Source organism: Bombus pyrosoma, linkage group LG13 (genome assembly GCF_014825855.1).
Source record: "Bombus pyrosoma isolate SC7728 linkage group LG13, ASM1482585v1, whole genome shotgun sequence".
Taxonomy (NCBI): Eukaryota; Metazoa; Arthropoda; class Insecta; order Hymenoptera; family Apidae; genus Bombus; species Bombus pyrosoma.
In genome coordinates, this window is record NC_057782.1 from 6414073 (window position 1) to 6440504 (window position 26432).

The 26432-nt window shown below is 41.2% G+C and overlaps 2 protein-coding genes across 10 annotated transcripts in view; one reads left to right on the forward strand and one right to left on the reverse strand.

Moving 5' to 3' along the window:
* The window catches only part of LOC122574142, a 51001-nt gene extending 50612 nt beyond the window's left edge, over positions 1-389 (reverse strand). For both annotated transcript variants that reach the window (XR_006318911.1, XM_043741364.1), the window contains exon 1: positions 116-389. Coding sequence is in view for 1 of the 2 variants with exons in the window: in XM_043741364.1 (XP_043597299.1) it covers positions 116-285 (170 nt within the window). In the remaining variant the exon portion in view is untranslated. The remainder of the gene's footprint in view (positions 1-115) is intronic.
* The window catches only part of LOC122574140 (RING finger protein nhl-1), a 56599-nt gene extending 30723 nt beyond the window's left edge, over positions 1-25876 (forward strand). For 4 of the 8 annotated variants that reach the window (XM_043741349.1, XM_043741347.1, XM_043741348.1 and 1 more), the window contains 9 exons: positions 2305-2654; positions 5822-6097; positions 9825-10146; positions 11567-11784; positions 12801-13072; positions 13791-14106; positions 15185-15295; positions 15377-16967; positions 21857-22236. In XM_043741349.1, coding sequence (XP_043597284.1) covers positions 2305-2654; positions 5822-6097; positions 9825-10146; positions 11567-11784; positions 12801-13072; positions 13791-14106; positions 15185-15295; positions 15377-16967; positions 21857-22102 — 3702 coding nt within the window. In that variant the 3' untranslated portion in view covers positions 22103-22236. Of the gene's footprint in view, positions 1-2304; positions 2655-5821; positions 6098-9824; positions 10147-11566; positions 11785-12800; positions 13073-13790; positions 14107-15184; positions 15296-15376; positions 18219-21856; positions 22376-22941; positions 23104-23624; positions 23806-24042; positions 24325-25089 lie in introns of those variants that run through there. The other 4 variants (XM_043741353.1, XM_043741354.1, XM_043741355.1 and 1 more) reach the window with 4 other exon arrangements.
* Positions 25877-26432: the final 556 nt, after the last annotated feature.

The following is a 26432-nucleotide window of genomic DNA, read 5'->3' on the forward strand; positions in this document are numbered from 1 at the left end:
CTATGGTATACGTAAAATATCCGCAGGAAGTTTCTATAAATGTTCAAACATCTTCGGGATACACCGTAAAATCATTGAATTATATAAGTTAAAATAGCAACTTTAAGATACCAACCACATTTGCAGCGGATCTTTCGGTTTGATCTCATAAGGGAAGTCCCTCCAGAAACTTCGATATATATTTTCGCCATAATCAGGATCCGATCTATACTCGAGAACGCCTTTTTTCGCTATTGTGTCCGCCCATTCCTGCGCCCGTTCGTTCAACTGGAAAAGCATTTTCATTTCTTAACGTAAAATCTCGCTGCAATGCCTTAAATTCTATTCTTGCCGTCTTAAATTTCAACGTCATGAAAATTGACTAAGGATCGCCATATTATCGCGTTAATAAAAATGTACAGCAGCAGTTCTTTGAGAAACGGCCGCGTTCAATATTTCATAGAACCTTGTAAACGAGCGCGCCGCGCGAAGAATATTTCCGGATGAAATAAGAGCAGATCCTTGTATACCTTATCATCGATTTCTAATGGAGAGGAACCGTGATTGGCGCGATATTCATTATGCAGCGTCAGGAAATCTGCCACGAAATTCAACGGGAAATTCCTGAAACAGAAAAAAGGAACTAGGTTACTCCCTGTCCACGAGACACGACGTAACAAGCGTTTCAATCCGTTGCTTACTCCATTTTTAATTTAAACGCTTTCAATAGTCGGGGACATGTTGATTGATGTTTGCAAGCGGATATTTGAAAATATGGCAGGTGTGCTTGAAGGCATATCTTGTAGGTTTCGATACAAAAGATTTTTAGAAAGAATTACACGGCTACATGTTTCAAATCGACGATGACTTAGGTTATACGAGTCATGATGGATGAACAATCGCGAAGCAAATTCTCGCGCTCGTACACATTCGTTCGTAAATATCGGGCCGCTTGTCTCGAATTTTAAATACAAAATACAACAATATTCGAAACAAGAATAAACTGATTTCAATATTTGCGAGATTATTTTTACGAGGTTATTTAAGGTCTCGGATCAGATAACGATTTTTAAACATTTTGATAATAATTTTTGATGTTCCAATAACCTTTCGCGTTTACTTAATTCCCCATGAATGTTCTATCGACCGGAGTGTGCGTTCGTGACACGACAAATTACATTATTGTTCGCGTAACAATAGTCGTTTCGACGAGGAACACCGAAATCCTTGCCGACTTCTCGAACAACCCAGTGAAATTGCGGTTCGGCGTGATTATGACGAGTGAGGTGGTTTTGAAATTTTAGATAGACCCGGAAATATTGAAATGGAGTTGCGTACCAAGCAACTCGATTCGACCGGGATGAATACCGCGAATTCAGGTCAACATAACCGCGTACGTACAAATACGTGCTATGTGTGTGCAATGCAAAAATAACCGGCCGGTATATTTACCCGCTCCTAATGTATTCAAAACAAACGCACTCTTCTCTGCGATGCGAATTCAGCGTCTAAGGAAAGCGTGAGACAGAACGCACCCCATGCGACGATCAGTGGAAAATCACGACAGTGGGAAATGAAGATGATTTCCATTGGACACGTTCGACATACAGTTAGCTTCTCGAAAATCACCATATATATAATATATGTATCATAATATAATATTTCAAATATTCCAAATATACGAATATCTCGATGTTTCGTGATAGGGAGACACAGGTTTCAAAATATTCCAAAATCGAATCAAAAAGGAATAATTTTTAAAAGAAGGTAAACGTATATGTATAATATCTCAAACGTGTAATAACGCAAATATCATAAATATTTAAATCTATAATGCCACAAATATTTTACCTGTCCGCTACGAGCGCCGATCGTACTCGATACACACATTCGCACGACCGAGCGTCAACTAAAATCAACAATACGCTACGCAATCGCTGTGACTCGAGGCTGTCAATACGCTACGCGACGGTTGAACTTCGTATCGAGAAGGTTTCCATTCCAAATATTTCAAACGCTTTAATTACCCAAATCTACAGCGTGTCGAATATATAATATTCCAACTAATATAAAGTTCCAATTAATATACATGGTACTCCAAATATCCTAAATAGTCGGATCTATAATATTGGAAATAATATAATATCCATTAAATAATATAATATAGGTACAAATACTGGCATCTTAAACACAGCTCCATCGTAAACAGAGTTTTTCGAATATCCGAAAATCTCTCGAGAAGGAAATAATTTCTAGAAATTGAGAGCGCAGGATTTTGTCTTTTTCGGACAATTCCCATCGATTCGATAAAAATTCTGTTTACAGATACGCAGGGGGCTGCACAGGTTGCAGGACGCGCTGGCTTTGGTAGAGAAAAACACATTGGGACTACAAACAAACTGTGCCTCGGTCGCGGAAGAGGTGGACGAGATTTATCGGAGGCTGAGCAAGGCTTTGAAAGACCGTACGGAACATCTGCGTAACGAGGTCGATCGATACCTGGGCACAGAGCTCAGAGGCTTGATTCAGCTCAAAGAGAATCTGGAATTGGAAATCGCGAATATCCAGAGCAACTGCGATTTGGCGGAGGCTCACATCAATGAAAACGTGCCATGGGACGATTCCGAACTCCTCGATACAAAAGAGCTTTTCCTGCGTACGGTGGAATTCATCAGGTTCGTCTCATCGCCTTTAATCTAATTTCCTTTCTTTTCTTCTATTTCTTTTTCTTTTTCTCTTTCGCCACAGACCTCTCTCGAGACCCATACAATTAGAAAATATCGTGGAATTAGCCACTGGATTCCTTCCTGCTAATATCGATCTTCGTATTTTCTTGCGGAAACTTCGATTCCTTTGGCTCCCTCCTTAAACCGAAGATATTTAATTTCCCGTATTTCCTTAACGAACCAAATGGAAGCCTTTATGGCTTGTATCACGAAAAGGAAATTCCTCGCAATGTCTGTTTACTTGTAAAAGCATGCGCCGGATTTATGGAACACGTAATACGCCTCACGGAAATTCAGATTAAAATTCGTTGAATCAAAGAAGCGGAGTTTCCTTTAAGGGTACTCGCAACCAACGGGGCTGGAATGTAATATAATTAAGTACAGAGAACTAACGAAACATGAATTTAGTTCGAACCGCGTCACGGTTGCGTTTTAATTGTATTTCATCGGTGTACAAGTGACACGGGGCAAGTGACATTAAAGGGAATCGAACGACGCGAGTATTTTGGATTTTACAGGGCCAGGAACTTTGGAATTCGTTTCCTATCGTTTATAAGCGTCGTTAGAATCTAAAAACGACCCGGATCCCATGAAAATTCATTGTGGACTCTGCGGGCAATAACGATCCCCTTGAAATATAAAGTACCTTAAATTTGATCCACGGAAAGGCAATCTGCTAGACGCGTATTTCGTTTTTCGTGCTTTATCGAGCGTCAAGTTTATCGTCAAACCAGGCCACGATCCCTTAAATTACGACTACTACGTTTCTCGTTTTCTTCCGTCGCGAAAAATTCGCGCTGTATCACTTCGCTCAACATTCAATTAAGAAGCAACAAATTTTACGCCGAGCCGCGCGTTTTGTAGATAACCGGTACGTTTGACGCACGATGGCTGCAGCCACGTACACGCGTTCCTCTGCCATAAATTTTCACGAAATAAAACCCATGGTTACATACGTGGTCCGTGAAACATAATTCAGACAATGAAATGATAAATCGTTCTTTTTTTCTTTTTTTTTTTTTATCTGCATTCCCTCCTCTTAATTTTTCTTCATTCGGTGTTTAATCTGCAGCGCGCGTGTTTGACATTTTCACGCGATATACGGCAATTTTTTAACTCGCCAGCTGCGAGATCGTGAATGGCCAAGTATTTATTAGTTTGCCGGTGGATGTAGCGAGTAGAGGAAGCTAACGTAGAGAATATGAAGTGAAATGCAACGTAGAAAGTAGCTGAACTCTTTGAAGACTCTATACATTAAAAATAACCTTTTAACGTTTCACTACGTAACAAAATTCGTTCCATTTGAAGATTACAGGAGGGGAGGGGGGAATATGAAAATATCACGAGCAAAAGGATATACGCATTCCAATATAACGTAGTCAAAAAGACGAACCATTTGCATTCGATTCAAACGTATTGTCGTCAAGCAATAAATGACAAACGTGTAAAGTTTTACGAAGAAAAAAAATAACGGCGCGCCTAATATCTAAAATATGAAATCGATATTTTCGACGTAAATAATTTTCAAGAGAATCGCACAACAGCATTTAGTAACAAAACGCGTTCGCGTATGAAGAACGAAGAATGTGACTCAGATATTTCCTTGCGTGATCCTCGTTTTTAACGTGTTCGTTCTTACAAGACAATTTACAAATTACTGTAAACAATGAAATATCACGACGCGGATCACCGATAAGACGTAATGAATCATCCAATTTAATCAGATGGTTTCCTTCAAGAGTATTATTCTCCGAGGAGAATATTCCTGCACTAGTCAGACACCGCGGTCGAAAAATAATGAAAGTTGCGTTGTAATTTTATGGAAAGTACGTGGCACGTTTGTACGCCTCCTTTTTTTTCCAAATTGCTTCTCCGATATTCCATGAAACTTTTTCCACGGCGAAACATGGACATGCACCTGAAACAAGATGCACAACGGCTCCAGATAACTTTTACACTCGATCTTCCGCGGCGCATAATGTAAATGGAACCTTTCATCTTCCGAACTTGTCGAAATTCTGCTTACCCTTCCACTTCGTACGCGACACGGCAGCATACTAACCACCTTTCCAAACAGTGTTCCCTGTTTTCGCCCGTTGTAGTTATTATTCTCGCGGAGAAAAGATTACCGAATAGGAGGGACGAGAGACGCGCGTAAGAAACTCCGCGAAATATTTAAAAGCTCTCCTTGATACCGTGATAAGTATGAGAAAAAGCTGAACAAGGGCACAAACAAGAGATCAACTTTTTCGTATAAAATGCGAAGGCTGGGAAAGTTTGAGACACTCTCAGAACTTTAACACTTTTCGTTAATTTTGTTAACGTCTCAGGGAACGAAATAGTTGAACAAATAAGTTTATTTATAGCGAAAAGATGGCGTAAATAATTACTTTTTAACTTAATAATTAATTTAACCGTGTTATAGTCTTCGGATTTCTCTGTTCCAATTTTATTCTTGCCTTTAATAATGTAAGAAAAGAACAAGCATAGAATTGAAAGGAGAAATCGTGCGCGTCGAGGGTAGTTTTCTCGTATTTTCCCGGAATATCGGAAATTTATTGAAAATGGAACATCATAAAGATCGAAAATACTAGGAAAAAACGCAGCAGAATTAAACTACATTCGTATTTCATTAATTTTCTAAATTTAACCACGATAAACCTATTTCGGAATGAGTCAGATTTATCGTTTTAATTAAAACGTGTCAAGGGACGTAGAAAATATTTCAAGAACGCAAAGGAGTTAAGCTAAATTTATGTTTTGTCAGTTCTCCAAATTTAATCGTATTATCAACTTCCTCGAAAGGGATAAGAGATTTGAAAATACAAAAGCCACTCCTTAAAACGTACTATGTCCCTGAGACATAAAAATCCTATTTGTCTTTCCTCAGGAACAAATATTCAACTTCCGCGAGAATTAACTAGCCGTGTAACAAAAATTTGCTTGGCAGCGGATCGGCGCTCACGCCAAGTCGAAAAGAATTCCTGAAAGTTGCCTCGTTAAACGAAACTTTTTACTAAATCCCGGGAACCTGTAGCTGACTCGTAATAATGTAACTCGGCAAGAAAGGCAAAAATTTCGTTACAGCGCGGACTAATTTACGATCCTGGTTGCAGGAACTTCGAGTACGAAGCCGGGGATTACAGTCGGCGAGTGCGTTTCGTGATGGCGCACGATCCGAACCAACTGGTCCTCCATGTAGCCGGTTACGGCGAACTGAATATCAAGCCAGAAGCCGGAAGCGGAGGATTGCTGGGTAGCTCGAGCAGTCTAGCACCTCCCGGAGGATCACCGGGTCTCATGAGAAGCAAAAGCGACCACCGTCTGGCTTCGCAATACCGGCAGCAAGAGGAAGAGCGACTGGCGAGAAATCGATACGTGCCCGAATACGAGTAATTATCCCTTCTACTTTTTCCTCCAACGTTTATTTATCGTTCGTTCGTCTTTCCGTGGCAAAAAATTCGACTATCTGCTAACTAATAGGCTGGCCGTAAAACGGTTCACCTTCTTTGCATAATGGCGTTCGATTTTTCTAAATAGAGAACCATACACCGGCGAGAAAAGTGATGCTTTTTTCGCCAGCGTATCTCTTGACCTTATTTTTCTTTTTCCTGTCACGATGCTCGAGCTAGAAAAAGAAACAAAAACAAATAAACCAAGGGAGATGGATAGAATTTGTGCGAATATTCTTAGAGATCGAGGGGAAATGTATTGCGCGGGTTATGGTTGGTTCGCGCGTTAGAATACGAGTCGAGTCTACTGTTTATGAAATAGTTGAATCGAAATGGTAACGTCAAGACAGGAGAAACTTAACTTGGAAATTCGTGGCAAATGATTTTACAACGATCTTCGAGTGTTTCGAAGAGAACAATGCGGCACACTGTGCAGCAAAGAAGTATCTTTGAATGGAGAAACTGTGTCTGCCAGTCCGATGAAAGGACGTATCTCTCCGAGAAAATGACGACGGCAAGAGAAAAAGAGACATTTCGTTGGTAACTAGCTGACCGGTAAAAACGTGTTTGACCGTGGACGCAGATTACTTTGGAGTATTGCCAAACGGCATCCGTGGTGGGCATACATTTTTCAGGATGTCCCACATATCTATTCTAGCAAATGTTATAAATACACGAGGCTCCACTGGCTGTATCTTTTTCCTGGCGTGGGCCGGGCAACAACTTCCTCGAGGCCGAAATAGGCATGGTCGAGTTTAATTACCGATCGTTTCGCGTAATACGCACACCGGCCGGTCTAATAACCCACCTAGTCAAGATGTAAATAAAAACCCCTCTTGATACATAGAAATTCGCGAAGGTGAGTAGGAGACTTTTATGAGTACATTTTTTGTGTTATACGCAACATTTTGAAATTTTGTTAGCACCGCGACGGTATCCGACTGTTGGGATCGCATCAGTGAAGTTGGAAATAAATTTGAAAATTTATATAGAAGTTACAAGATGTTTAGCGCAAGAAAATAATTCGCCAACGTGAGACAAATATTTTAACAGTCCAATTATCCATCGTAGTGGTAAGCCTCGACATTCAACGGGACAATCTCTGTCTTATTTTTTTTGCAAACGTACATTTGCAGTGGACATCTTGTAACTTTCACACGTATTCAAATCGGTTTCAAACTTTGCCAATATAATCACGACAGTCGTGACTGACTACGGTCAGTGATAATTAAATATCAAGATGTTTTATATAGCACGTAGTATATGCGACTGTTGGGATCACATCAGTGAAGTTGGAAATAAATTTGAAAATGTATATAGAAGTTACAAGATGTTTAGCACAAGAAAATAATTCGCCAACGTGAGACAAATATTTTAACAGTCCAATTATCCATCGTAGTGATAAGCCTCGACATTCAACGGGACAATCTCTGTCTAAATTTTTTGCAAACGTACATTTGCCGTGGACATCTTGTAACTTTCACACGTATTCAAATCGGTTTCAAACTTTGCCAATATAATCACGACAGTCGTGGCTGACTACAGTCAGTGACAATTAAATATCAAAATGTTTTATATAACATGTGCTATATGTACATAAAAGTTTTCTATGCTAAATGTTCAAATAACAATTAATTAACGGAAACGCGCAATCTACGAACGCTATAGCGTACCGTGTCCTCGATACGGCTGCAAGAAACTGCAATTAACGACGTTCTCGTTGCATGTCTATTGTCGCTAATTCGGTAGTTTTCTGACTGATAATCGAGGGTAGTTATATGAAGCTGTAGCATGCAAATTCGTCAGCCTGGTTCGTGCACCGAAATTTATTACAGCGACTAGTTGGGATTTATTTGTTTTACCAGCTAGCTCGCAGAACGACTGAATTTTACTCGCGCTCGAAGGGACTTTACGCAGTCTACAAGCATCGACGATTTAAAGTTGCAATTTCAATACAGAAACTTGAATAACAGTAGTTGAATATTTGATATTCGATGTTGTATTTCACAGTAGCGTGAGAGTAACTGGAAATTACTTTTATCGGTTGTCAACGTTCTAGGCAAAATTGTACAAACGTTTCGAGAAAACGCGTTTCCAACTGACAATAGACATATCAATTGCTCGAAAGTTTATCCGCGTCGCTCGTGGAACAGAAATATTTCATATTAGGGTCCTCTTACACGATAATTTACCAACTAATGATACGATAAATTGACAAAAGTTACGAGTTATTGGTCATAAACTGTTCTTTTCTAATTTTAGAATTTTACATCGAACAGAATGATGAATGGTAATTTGTGAAATTGTAAAAACAATTTTATCATCCTGTACTGTATATAGCTCCATTTGTTTTATCACCAGGCTCGTTATTTATAACTTGTGATTTGTAACTTGTGAAACTCTATTAATAACATCAATTCGATTACGCGAGAGAGCTCCGAAACGAACGAATCTATTTAAATAAACGTTGAATAAAATTTGCTAAAGTCGAATTTCAAGTTCGATATTGTTTAATTTCCCGTCCAAAAGCCTTCATAAATAGAAATTAATATCTCGCGTTTCGAACGTGCAAGAGATTACGCCACATGAACAAGGCGCAGCACATTTGAACGAGATCAATTATCAACACCGTACACGATCGTTCTCCTTGCTGATCTTCTCTCATTATACGAAGCCATCCCTGTGTCTGCGAAGCGATAATTAAGCAACACTCGGATAAACCCGATGAATCTATTACTGTGCACTGCCTTGAAAAGCAGATAACCCAGTTCCAGAAAATCGCGAGCAAGGAAATGTAGCGTTTTCATCCGTGCCTCGAATTCCATTCGAAGAAATTAATCGTTAAAAGTGAATATCGTTGTCCCTGCAACTAGTGAAACGAAAGATGAATTATAGCGGAAAGGGGAACAAAGTCGCGTTAAATTTTAATCTCATCCTCCTGTTTTTTACGTCCATCCTTGTGCTTCTTTTTTTTTTTCGCCGCTTCGATTTCGATGGGATCGTTAAAGCGTGCACTTACAAAATTGCTACTCGTTAGTTGTGCGACGTATCTGTGACACGCGTCACTCGAAATTGCTAGGACAGATGATGGCTGATCACAATGCAGAGACGCTTTATTGTCAGATGATCTTAGTTCGATTAGAGTGGACGTTCCAGCGGAATTGTTAGTGACAGGCCGAATAGTATTGGGATATCTCCATCTTCTTCCATCGTCTTGTCTCTAATTCGTGGAATTCATTTCAAACATTGGAAATCAAATTTTTAATATCGTCCATCGTAGAATCTTTCAAATTTAATATTCGAAGGAAATCAGTGAAGTTTAGCTAACGAAATTAATTCCATATATTGCGTTACCTTTGTAGTATTAACTGTCTAGCATTTTCTTCCGCTGTCTTGCTCCAAATTTGTAGAATTAATCGAAGAAATTATAATTAGAATTTTTAATATCGTCCGTCTGGAATCTTCCAGATCTAACGTTCGAAAATAGCAACGAAAAAATCTTCCATTCTCTTGGCTTTAATTTATAATATTAATCCTAATGAAAATAATAAAAAAAAAAATTAAAGATGTGAAAATCGAAATTTGTAATATCATTCGTCTAGAATCTCTTTGAAATCTAATGTTCGTAAACACCGACGAAGAAATAATAGAATTATTGTTGCGACAGGTACGATGCACCAGAATACGAAGTGCCGAGGAACAAATCGAGATACAGAAGTCGATTTATGCGACACCGGGACGGAGACGATTCGGATGGCGACTCGAGGTCGACCGTGAGGTTTACGTCGACGCCACAGGAGCCCTCGGGACTTCGTGAACGTGTCCTGGACACAGAAGACGCGGCACGCGGGCCACTTTCCGGGATTTTTCGACTCACAGACTCGCCGCGTATTATGAAGAAGCTTCAAGAATACGAGAGAGCCGGAAAAAGAAAGAAGGAGGAACCGGTGTCACATCCTGCTCAACAACCTCAACCACCAAAACCTCAGGTTAATGAATAGCAATTTCACCCCTTTAATTCCGACCACGGTTATTTCAACGCTACGAAACTCTTCCACGAGTTACTTCAATAAAATACTCAGTACTTTTTTTGTCTCGCTTGTTTTCGATAGAAAGAAAAACTATGCAGGGAATTTAGCTTGTAACTACAGTATATCGCACGCGAGTCGTTGAATTTAATTCGAAAAAGCGAACCTCTGTTTAGCCGATGCCGTTCAGTTTGTGCAGTTTTAACGGTGGTTATCGATTTCCTGGTCGACTCCCACCTCTCGTAATATTCTCAACGTTCCCGTAGCTTTCTCGACTAAAGAAAACAACACTCGGCGCCAAATAAAATTATCGTGTTTACAATTATACCACTGAGATCGTGTATTTCGAACGATCAATTCGATTCGGCCACGACAACGTAAAGCATATCTGCCTGATCAATAGTTGAGATCTTCGTCCTCTCGAACAACCAAAACCATCGTTACGATACATGTGAAATCCATTTATAAATTAAACCGTTGACTGGATTGAATTTTTCAGTTCGTCCAATTCGTACGATCGTATTTAGTTTGGACAGTGACGCCACAGTACAGAATTTTCACACGGATTCTCATATTATGACAGGCGATATACGCGAATGGATCGTAAGAGACGGTTCGATGGGCAAGCTCGGCGAAAGTAGCTTCGAAATCCCGCGTTATATCGCTTGGATGCGATTCAACGGGAACTAAATTTTTGATCGTTCGATCTATACGTGTATAGTGCCGATACACACGACTCGTAGGAAAACGTATCGCTGTCTCTATGGACACGAAAAGGGAATAAATCTTGAATTTAAAGTAATTGAATATTTCACGCCGGAAAACAAAAGCGTGCCGCAATATGAAATGTATACTTGATCTCGATTCATAAATATGTAAATAATACGAGACACGAGTGAATAAATTTAGTTTGTAGTTGGCCGTTGTATATTTTTGTACGAAATTCTATTATAATACAAATGAAACATATGAATACACGAATATATTTTGCTCATCAAGAAAAAACGTTAATCTGTTTCTCTCGTGTTCACTATGCGACAAATCCTCTCTCTTTGTCCCATTACCACACATCTATTCATTCGCTGTTGCATTTCTATGCGTACGTAAAATCAAGGTTAGCATTTTAATGCATCGCCCACGCGTGTGACGAATCACACGGTCAACGTAAAAAGATCTCGACTTGTCCGTAAGCACCTAATCACCAACGAGTAATTTATCCTCAGACTTGGCTCATACAGGAAAACAGGAGAAAGGAATAATGGAATGTTTAAACAATTTTTAAAGACAATGGAATATGAGAAAAGATGTTAAAGCATTTATCAGGAAACTTCCGCCAAGTTATCGTAATGTACTCGTTAAATATATTCTTTTTATCGCGTAGGTCCAAGTCAGAAAAGTGCCGACAGCGATGGCGAGACAAACCAGCGAGGATGACGAGATTTCTAGGATTAAAAAGCAGAACAAAACGGCGGCCACACCTACCACTGAAACGCTGGAAGAACGACAACCAGTATCTACACCTACACCTGTTCATCCGCCTCCAAGGGAACAGTCTGAACGAGAACCGGAAGAACCTGCACGAAGACCGATGCCCGCGAGGTTCGTATTTAAAATTATGCTTCGTTTCGGCTAAAGTAATCCCTGCACCTGTCCGATTTGTTAATGCAATAAGCTCGCTGAGACAATTCAGATACCTGTGATTGATAGTAAAATATACAACTCGATCGAATTCGCCCATAACATTAAGTCACCAGGATCTCGGTCTGTGCGCGTTTCAGTAGTAGAGGCGCGTATCTACTCGGACAGGCTGATTTATGCCCACCCGATAGAAACCAATCGGTTCGATGGAATATTCCAAGTTCCAGAGGTGGCTTCTACTCAATCTCATAACGTAGTATTACCCTATAATTGGTGAATTATGTGTGTGTGTGTGAGAGACAGTATTAATGAGACACTTTTATTCCGGAAACCATTTTTCTTCTTATCACTTTACTTTCTACGAAATGTGATAATTGAAAAGCTATTTAAAATGACGATAAATAATTTCGATATTTAGAACGTACTTTGATAGCGTTCATTTCTCAAGGTTTAAGTAGCAAATTGCAGTCCTATTTCTCAATTTTCTTTTTTTCTCAAATATTGGTCTTTTTTAACTCCTGAATTATACTTTGCTCGCTCAGCATGCCTCGCAGTTTAAACTGACGAACGAAAGGTCAGCGTAATATATTTTTGAAAATGCTTCTAAAATAAAAGAGATTCATATCGACATAGCGAAAGTAATTTTGAATTAACGAACGTAGAAAGAATTGAGAAAATGATTCGAAATGAATGGCGGCAGTGTCGGTCAATAGAATTCCGAATTGAACAATTCCGCACCTATGATCCGCTGTTGATCGTTTATGCAGCAGTTTATACCATGATCTGGAATAGGATTTTGGAATACACGCAACCACAGAATGGATGAATCGTAGGCGGATGATTGCGTTATACGAGATCGAACAAAGAGAGCTGCGATGTAAACTAATGTCATCGGTACAAATTACGTACGAATGCTCGCTGCTCTATCGAGTTTACCGACTACAGGAAGTCGTTAATTGAAATATCGTTGCTCGTAGGAGAACTTCCACGGATACCCACACTCCTGCTACGAGAAGCGCTTCATCAGACTCGAGCACGGGCTCCGAGAGCTCAGGAGGATCAGGAATCCGCAGCACGGGTGCGCCATTCACCGCCGAGGAAATGAAGCAGAAATACTTGTCGAGAGCACCGACGTCGAACGCAACATCTACGATCTCGTCGCCGCACAGCGGCACACCACCGACTGCCAAAGACACCGCCAACGCCTCTCCCACTTCGCGATCCTTTCAGAGCCGTTTTTTAGGCACAGGTAAGTTTCTACTTAACGACCATACCGCTACGCGTCGAAATTGAACATCGATCCTTCTTTTAACTCTTATGTCAATACGTTTCTGTACGTTCTCGTTTAAAATTATTTATCTTCCCGGCAAGTGATTTCCGACTTCAAGTAGATCGTGTATATTTGAACGCTACAGGGGACGAGCGAGATAAATTAAACTGACAATCTGGTTACGAGGAAACAATTTTAAAATTCGGTAGAGGTAGAAGAGCAATATTATATTTTATATTCTTGAGCATATGCAAAGATATTTGCAAAAGGTATTTGCGCATATCCTTATCTCTCAACGAAACGTCGATTTTATCAGGTTTTTAAAGCGCTGCTAGAAGATACAAACTTTCATATACTTGGGTCTAATTAATTATGAATATAATGCTCGCTCGCAAATTTGATAATACCTTCGATTGGAAAATTCATCCTGATACCTTCACCATCGTCGATCAACGGCCATCATCATCGGGCAACGTGGAAAATTTCCGGTATCGACGTAAGGATTACCGCGAAATATCCTAGAACCGGTTATTTCACAGATGAACGTTTAACGACCCAAATCTTGAGATCATTATGATTATACCACGTCCGATCCAAACGACGTTTCTCGAAAACGTAATTTCGCCTGGAAAGCGAAACGCGGAGGACCGTTTGATATTTATTTGAACGTGTACCGGATTTTCACATATCTCTGTAGGTAACCGTGCAGCCCCGCCGCCACCCACGCAACCACCTCCAGCGGCGCGAGAGGAAACGGCCATAAAGAAGAAGGAGGAAGAGGAGGAGGACGACGAGGAAACTAGTAGTTCCTCGGAGGAGACGGAATCCGAGACTGAGGAGGAATCGGAAACCGATGCACATCCGTCGGGCACGACGACCTCGACAACACCCTCGACCACTGCACAGGATCGTCAGAGAAGCGAATCCGCGATGGCGAGGACAGATATCGGGCCTCTGCTCGCTCGAAGCGCAGAAGCTAGACGAGGTAGCAAGGAAGACTCTCCTACGACCAGGCAAGTATATTTTCTGCCGAAAATTCTAATTCGAGGGTTTCTTGTTTTTATTAACAAGTAACATCGTGCGAGAATCCATCGATCGACGTGTACACGTACGTGGCGAGCATATAAATAGAGGAAGATAGGCATAAATACAATTTGTAATTATTCTTTGGAATTAAAAATTCGAAGGTCGTGTTTGAGAGCGCAGTAGAACCTTGATTATTCAAACTAATCTGTCGTTGTTTAAACAAACGAATAACGTTATTTTCGTATGGGAGAAACTCGTTTATTTTCAACTATTTTTACAAACGTTAACATCAAACGAGAACAGAAAGTTTCGAATAAAAATGTAGCGATTTATTTCGTGTCTACTTTTGTTTTTCAAGGGACCATTCCCAGACGTTCTAATTTGTTCATTGTTTCGTTGGTCGATGTTCCGATAATTAAGATTCTACTGAACGACAAATGTATTTCCAACGCCTACGTTATAGAGGAAGAATGATAATGAAACAGTTTATGATACAGTTAGTCGAATCTACGAGTACGAATCTTTATTTAAATTAAACGATCTCGTAAATTAAACGAGAAGCTTTAACAGACTGAGTTTTTGCGTCCATCGCGGGATCAAATTTTGCAAAAAGCAATGCAAACGAGGGATTCACCGCGTGTACCCGGGGATCAATCTATACCTTTCGACTTGTTTCTTTATTCTTTTAATAAATAACGACAGTAATGCAACTTAATTTGAAAGAGTGAAAAATCAATAAATAGCGTGGACGAACGGTGTACCAAGAGTTTTATCGTAGCAAACGACATTGATAGGAGAATTGATCGTAACTTCGAACTGTTTAACAATAATCTTTCGGACGATATCCCGCGACGAACTCTCCAGCCATAAAGCTTCGAGAATCGGTCAAAAATTTCTAGCGATGGTTAGACGATGATGTACACGTAGAGAATACCATCGTAAAGTCGGTTAGAGATCGGTACAAGGAGATTGACGAAACGAACTGATAATTCGGGGAAACGGGCGGTGACAAGCGTTAAAGGAAAATTGAACTAGAATATCGAGCGATGTCAACTCGTGTCTCAGGTATTCGTCGCCGAGAGGAAGTCCCGCGCATTCGGTGACGAGCCCGACAACTACGACGACCACGACACCGACGGGCGGCGCCGCGACAACGCCGGCCGGCTACACCAGCAGGTTCGTAGCACACGTAGATCACGGTCAGAATCATCAGGCCAGTTCTAATTCCAATAACCCCCACGACCGTAATCGTTTTAGGACGTTTAGTGACGAACACGATGAACCGTCAAACACCGATCGTGTCGAGGATTACGAAATCGCGGCTAAGAACGCGGATTACGATATTGTCGGTGCAGACGGATCGATGGTTAAACCGCAGTCGAACAAACGAACCTATATACCGGACGATAGTACGGACACCGACGAAACGATCACCTCATCCTCCTCCTCCTCCGCCACTAGATTCAAAAGTCTCGAAGGTAACGGTAACGATAGTCGAGTAGAGAACCGCAGCGAGGTCAACGAAGACGCGTTAATGGAAGGTCGTTCGGGGAACGACGTGAACTCTTCGTTATCCGCTTGGACCGACCGACGAGCGTCGCTCGCTCAATCATCTACAATCCGAGATAATGGATACCAGCCAGATAAGACTGCGAGTTCCAATGGATCCCTGGAAACCTCGCGAGAGACGGTCATCAACGGTGACGGAAGGAAATACGCGAATGGGTCGAGCGATAAATCCAACAACGTGGAATCGAGCTCGGAGAGCGAATCTGAGAGCGGCACCGAGAGCGCCACTGACAGCGACTCTGAAAGAGACGAGGAAGAGGACAAAGAATCCAGAGACGAGAATAGTAACATAATGAATAAAAAGACTGAAAACCCGGAGCAAGGTCGAGCTTCGGACATCCAACACCTGAACGATACCAGCAGTGAGGATGAATCGACCAGTTCGGAGACCGATGACCAGACTACCGTATTAAGCGTACCGTCAAACTCCCATTCCGAAGATAGTTACACGGTTTTGGAACGATACGACGATAGAAGCACAAAGCGGCGAAGCTCCTCGATACTCGATGACAAAAGTATCGAGGAATTGTTCGACGACAACGGATGGGTGATTACTGATCAGGATCTGCAGGCAGAAAAACCTCGGACAATCTCCAAAGGTTTCAAGTCGATCGATCGCAATGACTCGGGCATAAACAACGAAAACACCGACAACGAGTCATCCTCGAACGACGAGAAAAGTAACATTCTGGATAGCGATACGATGGACAAGGAGGATAACGAAAGGACTGAAAACGAGAAGGCTTTAAGTGTATCCGAATCGTCTGAAAGTTTATCGAGAAGTCGAGCGTATAGACAAAGTAGCATTGGCAAGAACGGTTGGCTGGTGTCGGACGAATCCGAGACTGAATCTGACAGAGCCACTTCACCCGTAGAAGATGCTGCGATCCGAACTGAGTCCGATACGACGGATGCTTCGAAGAATGTAGCGAGTATCGAGGATGAGAGAATGAACGACGATGATGCGTCAACACCGATGTCGACCACGGTGAACGAGAAAAAGTCTGAAAGTGGCAAAGATTCGATGGTGGCCGATAGCGTCGATGAGAACGGTTGGGTGATTCTAAACAAGGTGAACAACACGTCTACGGGGAAAAATATCGAGGGCGGAAGCATGGACGAGACGAGCACGATTCGTTCCCAAACGACCGACCTCGTAGCGAGAACTAACATTGAGAACGGTGCATTAGTCGCGAACGCTACCCAATCCAAAGAGACCGAGACTCGCAACGAGCACGAGGACACGCCTGGTGTCGATATCACTATACCGATGCAAATGGTAACCACCGTTTTCTGTGTGTCCGTACTGTGTTACAGCGTTCTAATCAATCTGTTCCTGTAACCTGTCTACTATACACCTCTTTGCCCATTTCTCACCGTATTTACGTTCACGCCTTCTTTTTGTCGTTGTTCGTCGGTGTTAGTAGTAAAAGACTGCAAAGACTACTCTCACGGATACAGACGAGACTGTCTCGATTGCAAGATACGACGCAGCAGTTTCTTCGTTCGTTATTTTTATCCTTGCGTTCGTTCGCTTCGATTCTCTCTCGTTCTTCGTGTTTCCTTCGTGGCAGGAAGGAACGCCGGCCTCGTGGAACGTTTGTTTTAAACCGTAAAAGAGAAACAGAGATCGGAGAGGAAGGTGTCGAACGTAGAAAGAATGGAATTCCTCGGACTCTTGCTCGGCGAACGATTCGTTTACCTGTGTTTCGTCTGAACTCGAGCGCTGGCTATTTGTCGCCTCTTTTCGTGAAACTGCTGCCCGGGATCTGGCGTCTTCTAACGTCTTCCAATCGATATCATCGACCATTCATTCACGTCAGATCACAGACATTCGAAACAAAAAACGAACGAACAGAGTATGCATAATATAACCGATTAGACCTCAATCGAGTATTTATTGTATGGTAAAAAACTTGCATTTTATATATTGTGATAATCGTACGTACGATCGTAAGTGTAACTTTTTGTTCCTACGTTGATCACCCGCGACTATTAATCCCCGCATTGCTCAATAAACGTAGCTTCGTAGACGCGGAAGAAAAATTAAGAAACACCGCTCTAGTCGGCAAAACTAAGCGTAGTTCAGCGCAGTTAAAGAAACCGTCCTCCTACAGTGCAGCTTAAGTCCACGCTGAAATAAACGCTTTTGAAATCGTTCCCATTGAGAACACGGCCGCGCTAATGGCACGTCGTGAGACGAAATGTGACGCGTAAGACTATTACGATTACAGTGGTTACGTATTCCAACGAACTGGCTTTCTAACGAACGAAACATCTAACGACTGCGACGCACATACCCATAAAAATCTGTGTATATATTTCATACATATTTGACGTATAGAGTTCGTCGGAACGTTAATTCGTCCGATTACGCATCCACTGTAACCATAGCCTAACGCGTGACAAGCCATTCCCGTTAACCCGTGACCATTTTCATATCATTGAAACTTTTTGTACTCTTTTTCCTAGTGAATAGACTTGCGTCAGTTTGTTGGTGTGGTAAATAAACTGCATTTCTTTGTGATAACTCGTATTATTTATTTCCCTCTCAACATGTCCTCAGTTTAGATAAGCATATAACAGAACAACGAAACAGAGAAATGTCGTATCCCGCCTGCAAATCTCTATACTATTTGTTCGTTGCTATTACTAGTACCATTCACGCGTCTCTGTTGTTTGTTTTTTCTTAAAATTGTATTTATCGTTTCTTGTCACCTCAGTTTTCCAAGTATCTTTGTCGTTCGCCCTTCTTATTCGTATACTTTGTTGTCCTTCCTTCAGAAAATACGTAACAAGCGTAGAGAATAAAAGAAAGAAGAAGAAAAATGCATCTTTATTTATTGCACTAACAGATTGAACGTTCTCGTCTCAGAATCATGTGAAATCCTCTCGTTACTCGTTTACACGCACCACCCAGCCCCCCCCCCACCAACCCCTAGCGAGAAATTTCCACGAAGGCGCTCAGCTTTCCTTTATATTTAAGACCTCCCTCGAACTCTGTTGCACCACATCAAGATGCACGCACGCTCATACCACGAATTTACAGCTTACTCGACGAAAATGTAGTTCCGAGGAGAAGGTAAAAATCGATCCACGTGTAAGAGGCTCGCTACGATCAAGGTATCGTACATGTTCGTTGTCGACATTGAAAAACTTAGTATTGGATGGTTTAGAAAACGATACAAGGCTTGTTCCAATCAAATTATCGAACAAGCGAAGCTATCGTTTGCAACGTAGATAGATTAATCGAGGTTTTAATTATTTAACAACGACAATTTGGACCTGATAACGCTTCTTCGAATCTGATTAACCTGTTTGCAATCACGCGCCAGATATCTCGCGATACAGCGTCGTTCGTGTAACGATGAAAAATGATGAAAAATTTTATTAAGTTGCAAATTACAAATCGATGAATCAACGTCTTGGACGAATAGGTGGCAGCTTTTCACCTAACGATATCTGTTACGATATTTATCGCACGATGGTAGGAGAAGGATATTGTGAATTTTTTTTATAAACCTGATTCTCCGTCAGGGAAAATATTTTCGATATTTTGATAAAAATATCTGTTCACGAAATATGGATAAATGTGCAACGTTGAATGAAGGGCGTGTTATACGTGTAGGGAAAAAATGCTCACTTGATTTTACCTATAAATATTGAAAAAGCAGATACGTGAGATATTTCATCCTTGACGCTACATGAATAATATTTCATCGTGTGATATCTCGTTCGCGGTTACAAAGCGGTTAAGTGATTTCCTTTCAAGCTTCTCTAATAACGTTGAATTTTATGGACCATTAAGTAACATCGAATTCGAAATTCACGAATGTCAACGCGAGAACACGTTGAAATATTACGTAAGAAACTAATGTGACCGCATTATGCACGATACGGAAAGTGCCGAGGTATGCCGTAAAGGGTTTAAATATAACCCGTTTGTTACTTTAAATATCCTACAGCTCGGATAGTCAGTGGATCTATATCGGTCTGTAGTCTACTTGACTGGAAACACGGATGTTATTCCAATACGTTTTAGCGTTCGGCGTTCGCTAAACGCGGTAGCTCGAGAATCATCTCGAGATTTTAGAGCGAACGGTACAAAAAAACGTCGTGGAAACTGGCGAACCACCGAGATGTAGCGTTTAAGGTGTTTGAACGTTACGAGCTGGTTGAAACATTTTCTCTGGCCCGAAAACACGATGAACCAGAACGTTCGAAAATTCGATGGCGACTGAAACATCGGCGCTGTTCAAAGTTTACACGGGGAAAGTAGAAAAATATAGGTTAGAAGTGGTCTTAAAATTTTACGATTACTGTTTGCGGTAACTTCTCTGTCATACATATTTACCACGTATATATCAAAAAAGGAATGTTTATGGTGGCCAAGGGCTGATGGAGAAAGAACGTGTTTTGGAGAAACGCGTGTTAGATGAAAAATAATTCGAATGGAAAGTAAATTCTTCTGTAAATTAAAATAGCAGATGCAACAAACGAGTATCCAATTAACAGGAAATTAGAAATTCCTTGTTGCATGAATTCGGCACTCGTAGCTCGACTCTTTCGTTCTGTTACGCTAAAACCACGCGAATTAATCGTTTAATCTCGAATTGAAACGTAACAGCGAATTTTATCGAATGATCAAAAAAAAAAAAAAAGAAAAAAGAAAAAGGAAATCGATAATTGAAAGCAAAAGGTCTACTTTCTCCGGAATAAAATTGCTTCCGACGATACATGGTTCTTGCTTACTCGCCACTTTACACAATTTATGAGGCATATGATAAAGAAGTGACATATCAAACAGCGTGCTACAGATTGATATATAACACAATAGATATGCATCCGTTTTCACTACTCTGTACACCATGGATACACGGCTGATTACACGTCAGATTTATACCACGTTGTGACTAATTGCCATGGATCCCACGATAGAATGGTAACTAACACTTGGACTGATATAATAGTGAGAAAGTGTAACGCGATATATCACGAGAATAGGACGTACGTATGGTTATCAATGAATACCAGCATGATTAGAAGATAAGCTGGCAGAATGCGAAACTATCGCTTCGAGATCGCGACACTCGGTTCCAGGGGACGAAACACGTCACGAACTGCATCATCCATCAAACGTATTTCATTCTGACGTACGTGTTACTAAATATATAGCTATAACTGCAAGTTAACAGCTCCAACATTTCGACGACTCAAGCTTCAGTTTTCTGCTCTTCAAATAACCCAAGAAGCTGTTGATGTCTGCGCGAATATCCGTGAACTGGACGAAGTACGGAATCGGTCGCTTGTAACTCGTACGGTGGCTCACAAAAGTATTTGAACATTTAGCATAGCAAACTTTTATGTACACATTCTAGATGTTGTACGAAACATTTGGAAATTTCGTTTCCATTGTAATGACACGCGAGTGTCACGATTGTATTTGTCATATTTGAAACCAATGTAAAAATGTAAATAGAAGTTACAAGGTATTTGCTACAAACACTTCCCTCGAAGGATGTCATTACGTCGCACAAGTATTTTACGTCAAAATGTTGACAACTGTTAACAGAGGAATTAAAAATCAGTAAAAACATAGACTATCGGGAAACGACAGATAACGTTCATCGACAAGTTTAATGAAACTTCTGCGTTTTGGACCTACATATGCTCGCATTATTACAACTATGTTGCAGCTTCTATGTACATTTTCGGATTAGTTTCAAACCCTACCAATATAATCATAATCATAATCATAATCATAACCAAGCGACAATGAAATTTCCAAATGTTTTCTACAACATAATAATATACAGTGAGAGATTTTAAACTGATAAATCTAACTACCTTTAGTTTATATACATTTCATGCTACTCGTGTCTGTGCACACTGTACAGTTACACATACTTGGATATATTTAACAATACAGAAAACGTTCCTTACTGTACAAAAGTACTTCTGCCACTGTATTCACAAGAGATTTCTACAGGTGTTCGAATACTATCGCGAGCCACTGTATATGTTCCCAATGGATCGATAACCCTTGACATAGACACTTATCGATGGCCAATCGATGTTTTGTCCCATTTTAATCCACCGAGTAACAACAGGCTTCTCGATTAACAAATTCGATCTGAACGAGCCAACCTCCGTTCCGCAATGTTTCAGGTTCCTGAACAAGAGCAGAAGCCAGGCGGCGATGATGGCGAGCAGGGAACGAGAACGGGAGCGCGAAAGAGAACGAGAACGCGAACGAGAACGCGAAAGGGAAAGAGAGCGGGAGAGAGAGCGCGAACGAGACGCGGACACGGAGGTCGATTCGCCGCTGTCGACGAGGTCACGGTACGCCGCGTTGAAAGAGAGAAGACAACGGCTGGCTCGGTCCAGAAGCTCGCACAACTTCGGCGGAGATGACCTCGACCTCGACGAAGAGCCACCCTCTCCGACGACCCAGTCGCCGAACGCTTACTTGGCTGCCAAGTACGGAGCCGGCTCTGAACTGGCCAGAAGTCGGAGTACTCACGCCTTAAAGTCGAGAGAACCGAGTCCGGAGCGTGATAGGGTTGGCACAGAGAAGGATGGCGCAGCTTTGAGTTCGTGGGCACGATACTTGAAGAACAAATACGGGAATCGCACCACCAAAGACAAGGAGCCCTCGTCCTCCGCCTCGACGATTCCATCATCGAGGTACGGTATTAACGTTGAGTGTTTTCACGGCTTTTGTGGTCAAACCGAGTTGTTTATGTTCCTATCTAATATTTTTACTGTTCTAGCTTGTCAAAAAGTGTAAAAAGATTTTGCGTCGATTTTTGTAAAGATGTATTGGAATAGCGAAATATGGAATTGGAACACATCGAAATGTGTCGCAAAAATGAATTATTATATTGTATTAGGTTGATTGGAGAGCTCGTAGCGTTTTTGACAAAAAAAAGCGAACGGGTTTTCAAAGAGAAGTTGGTGGAAATATTTGATAAATTAATATGTTATGTAATATTCGGTAAAATTGGTACTGTATGGAAATGAATTACCTTTGATTCTTCCAAGTTTCTTTGCGAATTTTCTGAACAACTCAATGCCATCAGCTTTTAAGTCAAACGTTCGAAAGATTTTTCGAGGAAGATACAAATGTGCAAGTGAAGTTTCATACTCAGGTTGCCTACGGAGGCTGAAACGATTAAATTGCTTCGATCAATGATAAAGGAATTTCCCTTTCTCAAGACACGAAAGAGTCGTTCTTTTAATTTTATTTGCAGTGGAAGCACTACCTCGAGGAGATTATCGCTGGGACTACCTTTGAGGCACGGTGGTCAAACATCCTTCGAATCTTCTGACGACGATCAAAAAAACCCGTCAGGCTCCCCCACGTCCCCTACAGCAGCTCCCGTTATACCCGCGGCAGCAGGTTCCTCCACTAGGTGAGTCTATTTATCATTTGAGCCTGTCACAAGCCACGTTGATCAACTTGGTAAATTGAAATATAAAAAACGCGATCATGTTGCAAATATTATATTTAAATTTATTTCTTCAAATTTTCTATAGTTTGTATCATCCTCTTGCAATAAATAAATAAAAGTAAATCGATTGTTTCTCGGGAATGGAACGTTAATCGCGTATACTTTGCAGCTGAGAAGAAGACCAGCGTAAGGAATGCGGGCTTGATCGAGTCATTTCGAACAGACTCGACATAATCGTGGAAATAAGCACGCGTATTGGCCAAAAGTGTCAAATAAAACAGCATAACAAGGCGTAAGGGTAAACGATAGAGAGCAGCACATTCTCTGCCCCTGTGCCAACCCGCTAGTTATCTTTTCAGTTCTAATGCAGTACTTATGTAACGAAACTGAAAAATTGCAACAAAATGCAAATTTGGCCGGTTCGGCTTGTGACAGGCTTGTTTAAACAGATGTGAATAAGCAATATGAAATTTTCATATAAGGAAATGGTTGTTGGAATTTGACAGCAATGGCCGGAGGAGTCACTACTTGCTGAAGCGGCGGCAGCTGTTCAAGTTCGGGATGCGGGGGAGCGAAGCCGGATGCTTTACCTGGCCGAGAGGCCTCGCGGTTGGCCCTGACAATTCCATCGTCGTAGCCGACAGCTCTAACCATCGTGTTCAAGTAATTCGTCCTCAAAAATACCTTAGAGATTTCTCATATTATATAAATAATAAGTTCGTAAAATACATATTCTTCAAAACGACCAAATCGAAAGGCGAATAAAATTTATTACGCGATCTAATAACACGTACTGTTGTTTAAAACAACGTCATCGTCAATGCCTGGGAAAGCTTTTTCACGATATAAAAACGAAGGAAGATTGATCGATGTATTGAAATATGGCGTTGAAATTTACAGGTATTCGACGGTAATGGGAACTTCATGAAGGAGTTCGGAACATATGGCAGTGGCGAGGGTGAATTCGATTGCCTCGCCGGGGTGGCGGTTAACAGGATCGGACAATATATCATCGCGGATCGTTACAACCACAGAATTCAAGTTCTCGATCCTTCCGGTCGTTTTCTGAGAGCTTTTGGATCCCAAGGGACAGCCGATGGTCGGTTTAATTATCCTTGGGGAATCACCACGGATGTTCTTGGATTTATTTATGTGTGCGATAAAGAGAACCATCGCGTACAGGTACGTGTGTTCGCGATTTTGTTATTTATTTTTCTTTCTGTTATAAACTGTTCGGAGAATCGTATAAGAAAAGTGCAAGGCCTAGAACGGCAGCATCAATGCGACAGCATACACAAGACCCTGAAAGATATCACACTATGTGAGACTTCTTTACCTATATTGTATTGTGAACATACGATAATGATACAAATATGATGTTAGTTTCAGTGTTCATTAACCCTTTTCAAGCCCTCACTATGTGTACCTAGACTTTGTATAGTTAATCCTGAATAAAAAGCCTTCAAAAAAAAAAGAATTTTTCTGAAATAAAAAAACATTAATTTCGAGTAATTCTCTGTTTGAACCCCCCCGAACTCATGGAAATGAGAAACGTGAGAGCAGCTACGGGTGAACGATCACAGTTCTTCTATAAAAAAAAAATTTTAAAAAAAGCATTAGTACGAAGGAAAAATGATGCTTACTTGAGACACACGGCGTTCGACAATGGACGAAACGTGAGTTATTTTACAGCGAGAATACTAAACACGTAATCCCTCGACTGATACCCTTTGCGATCTCCAACCTCGTAGGTTTGTGTACAAAGGTCGATTATCCGCTAATTGGTGTGTGCAAGATATCTTGTGGTAGCGTGTCGTGTAGGAAAAAATAATCCAGAAACTATAATCAAATTTCTAATATAAAGCAAATAATCTCTGTGTAACGAAAGCGTCTGTATGTTGAATCGTATCATTTGTACAATCGCTGTAACAGTATATGTTTTCGCAGGTATTTCAGTCAGACGGTACGTTCGTGGGCAAATTCGGTTCCTGCGGAAGCGGACGTGGCCAATTGGAACATCCTCACTATATCGCGGTGAGCAACACGAACCGCGTGATCGTCAGCGACGGCAACAATCATCGTATCCAGATATTCGACGTGAACGGCCACGTGCTGACCTCCTTCGGATCCGAAGGTTCCGACGAAGGTCAGTTCAAGTTCCCAAGGGGTGTCGCTGTTGACGATCAGGGCTACATCGTCGTCGCCGACTCCGGTAACAACCGGATACAAATATTCAGCCCAGAGGGGGCGTTCCTCAAGTCTTTCGGCGGATGGGGCAGCGGTGACGGTGAATTCAAGGGTCTAGAGGGTGTTGCTGTCACATCGACCGGTAACATCGTCGTATGCGATCGCGAGAATCACCGCGTTCAAGTGTTCTGATTTCGTTTCGTTTCGTTTCGTTGTGTTCTCTCTTATTTCTTCTGTGATTCGTCGACCAAGGACGTCGAACGATCGCAAAGGAGGGCTGTTTTAAGAAAACAAATTCGGTATTCTAAACGGTATTTTTCATGGTACTTTGGATTTTTGGTCGTATAATTAGGACGAGCAACACTGTGGTCCATACTTTTGATCAGAAGGGTTTCCAGAGGTCGACGAATATCGCGTGGAAAGAACGAAATGCGCGCTTCGACGATGAATGAATGAGACGTCGCGTTAACTGCTTGCTTGCGTTAGAAATTAACATTTAGCTGTGTTGTGCTGAGCTAATCATCTTACGGGGAAGCCCTTTGACACAGAGACCATGGAAGCTTCAGATCTTTCTTTCGAGAGATAATATATTGAAACGATTGGGTTGGAAATTTCCTATTCCATTTCAATGTATGGCTTCGATGCGAATACGTCTGTGGCCGAGACGAATCGACGATGGAACCGAAATGAAACTCTTGGACGTCGGCCAATTTACGGAGTTTAGCTTGAAGAATGAAAAAGGAAAAGGAGAAAAAAAAAATATCATTTTGTCTGTTCTTCTCTCTCGTCTTACCCCCTATCTCTCATTCTACCATCTTCCTCGTACGCACATCATATCCGCGTAACTTAATTTAATTTATACTCAAAGTGACAACAATACAGTTTGTACCGTTTGTATGCTTCAAATAAATTGTTGCGGAAGTAATAAAAGAGAAACGAGAAAAAAGGACGTGTCTTGTTTTGTTCTGTCCGCTGAAAAACTTCCATTTGAGAAACGTCAAGAAACAAAAGAAAAAGAGCAAAAGAAAGAAGCCACCAGCCTCACCTTCTGTCAATCCGTTGGCAATCTCGGTCTTAAAAAACCAGCCATGGAAATTAAGAGG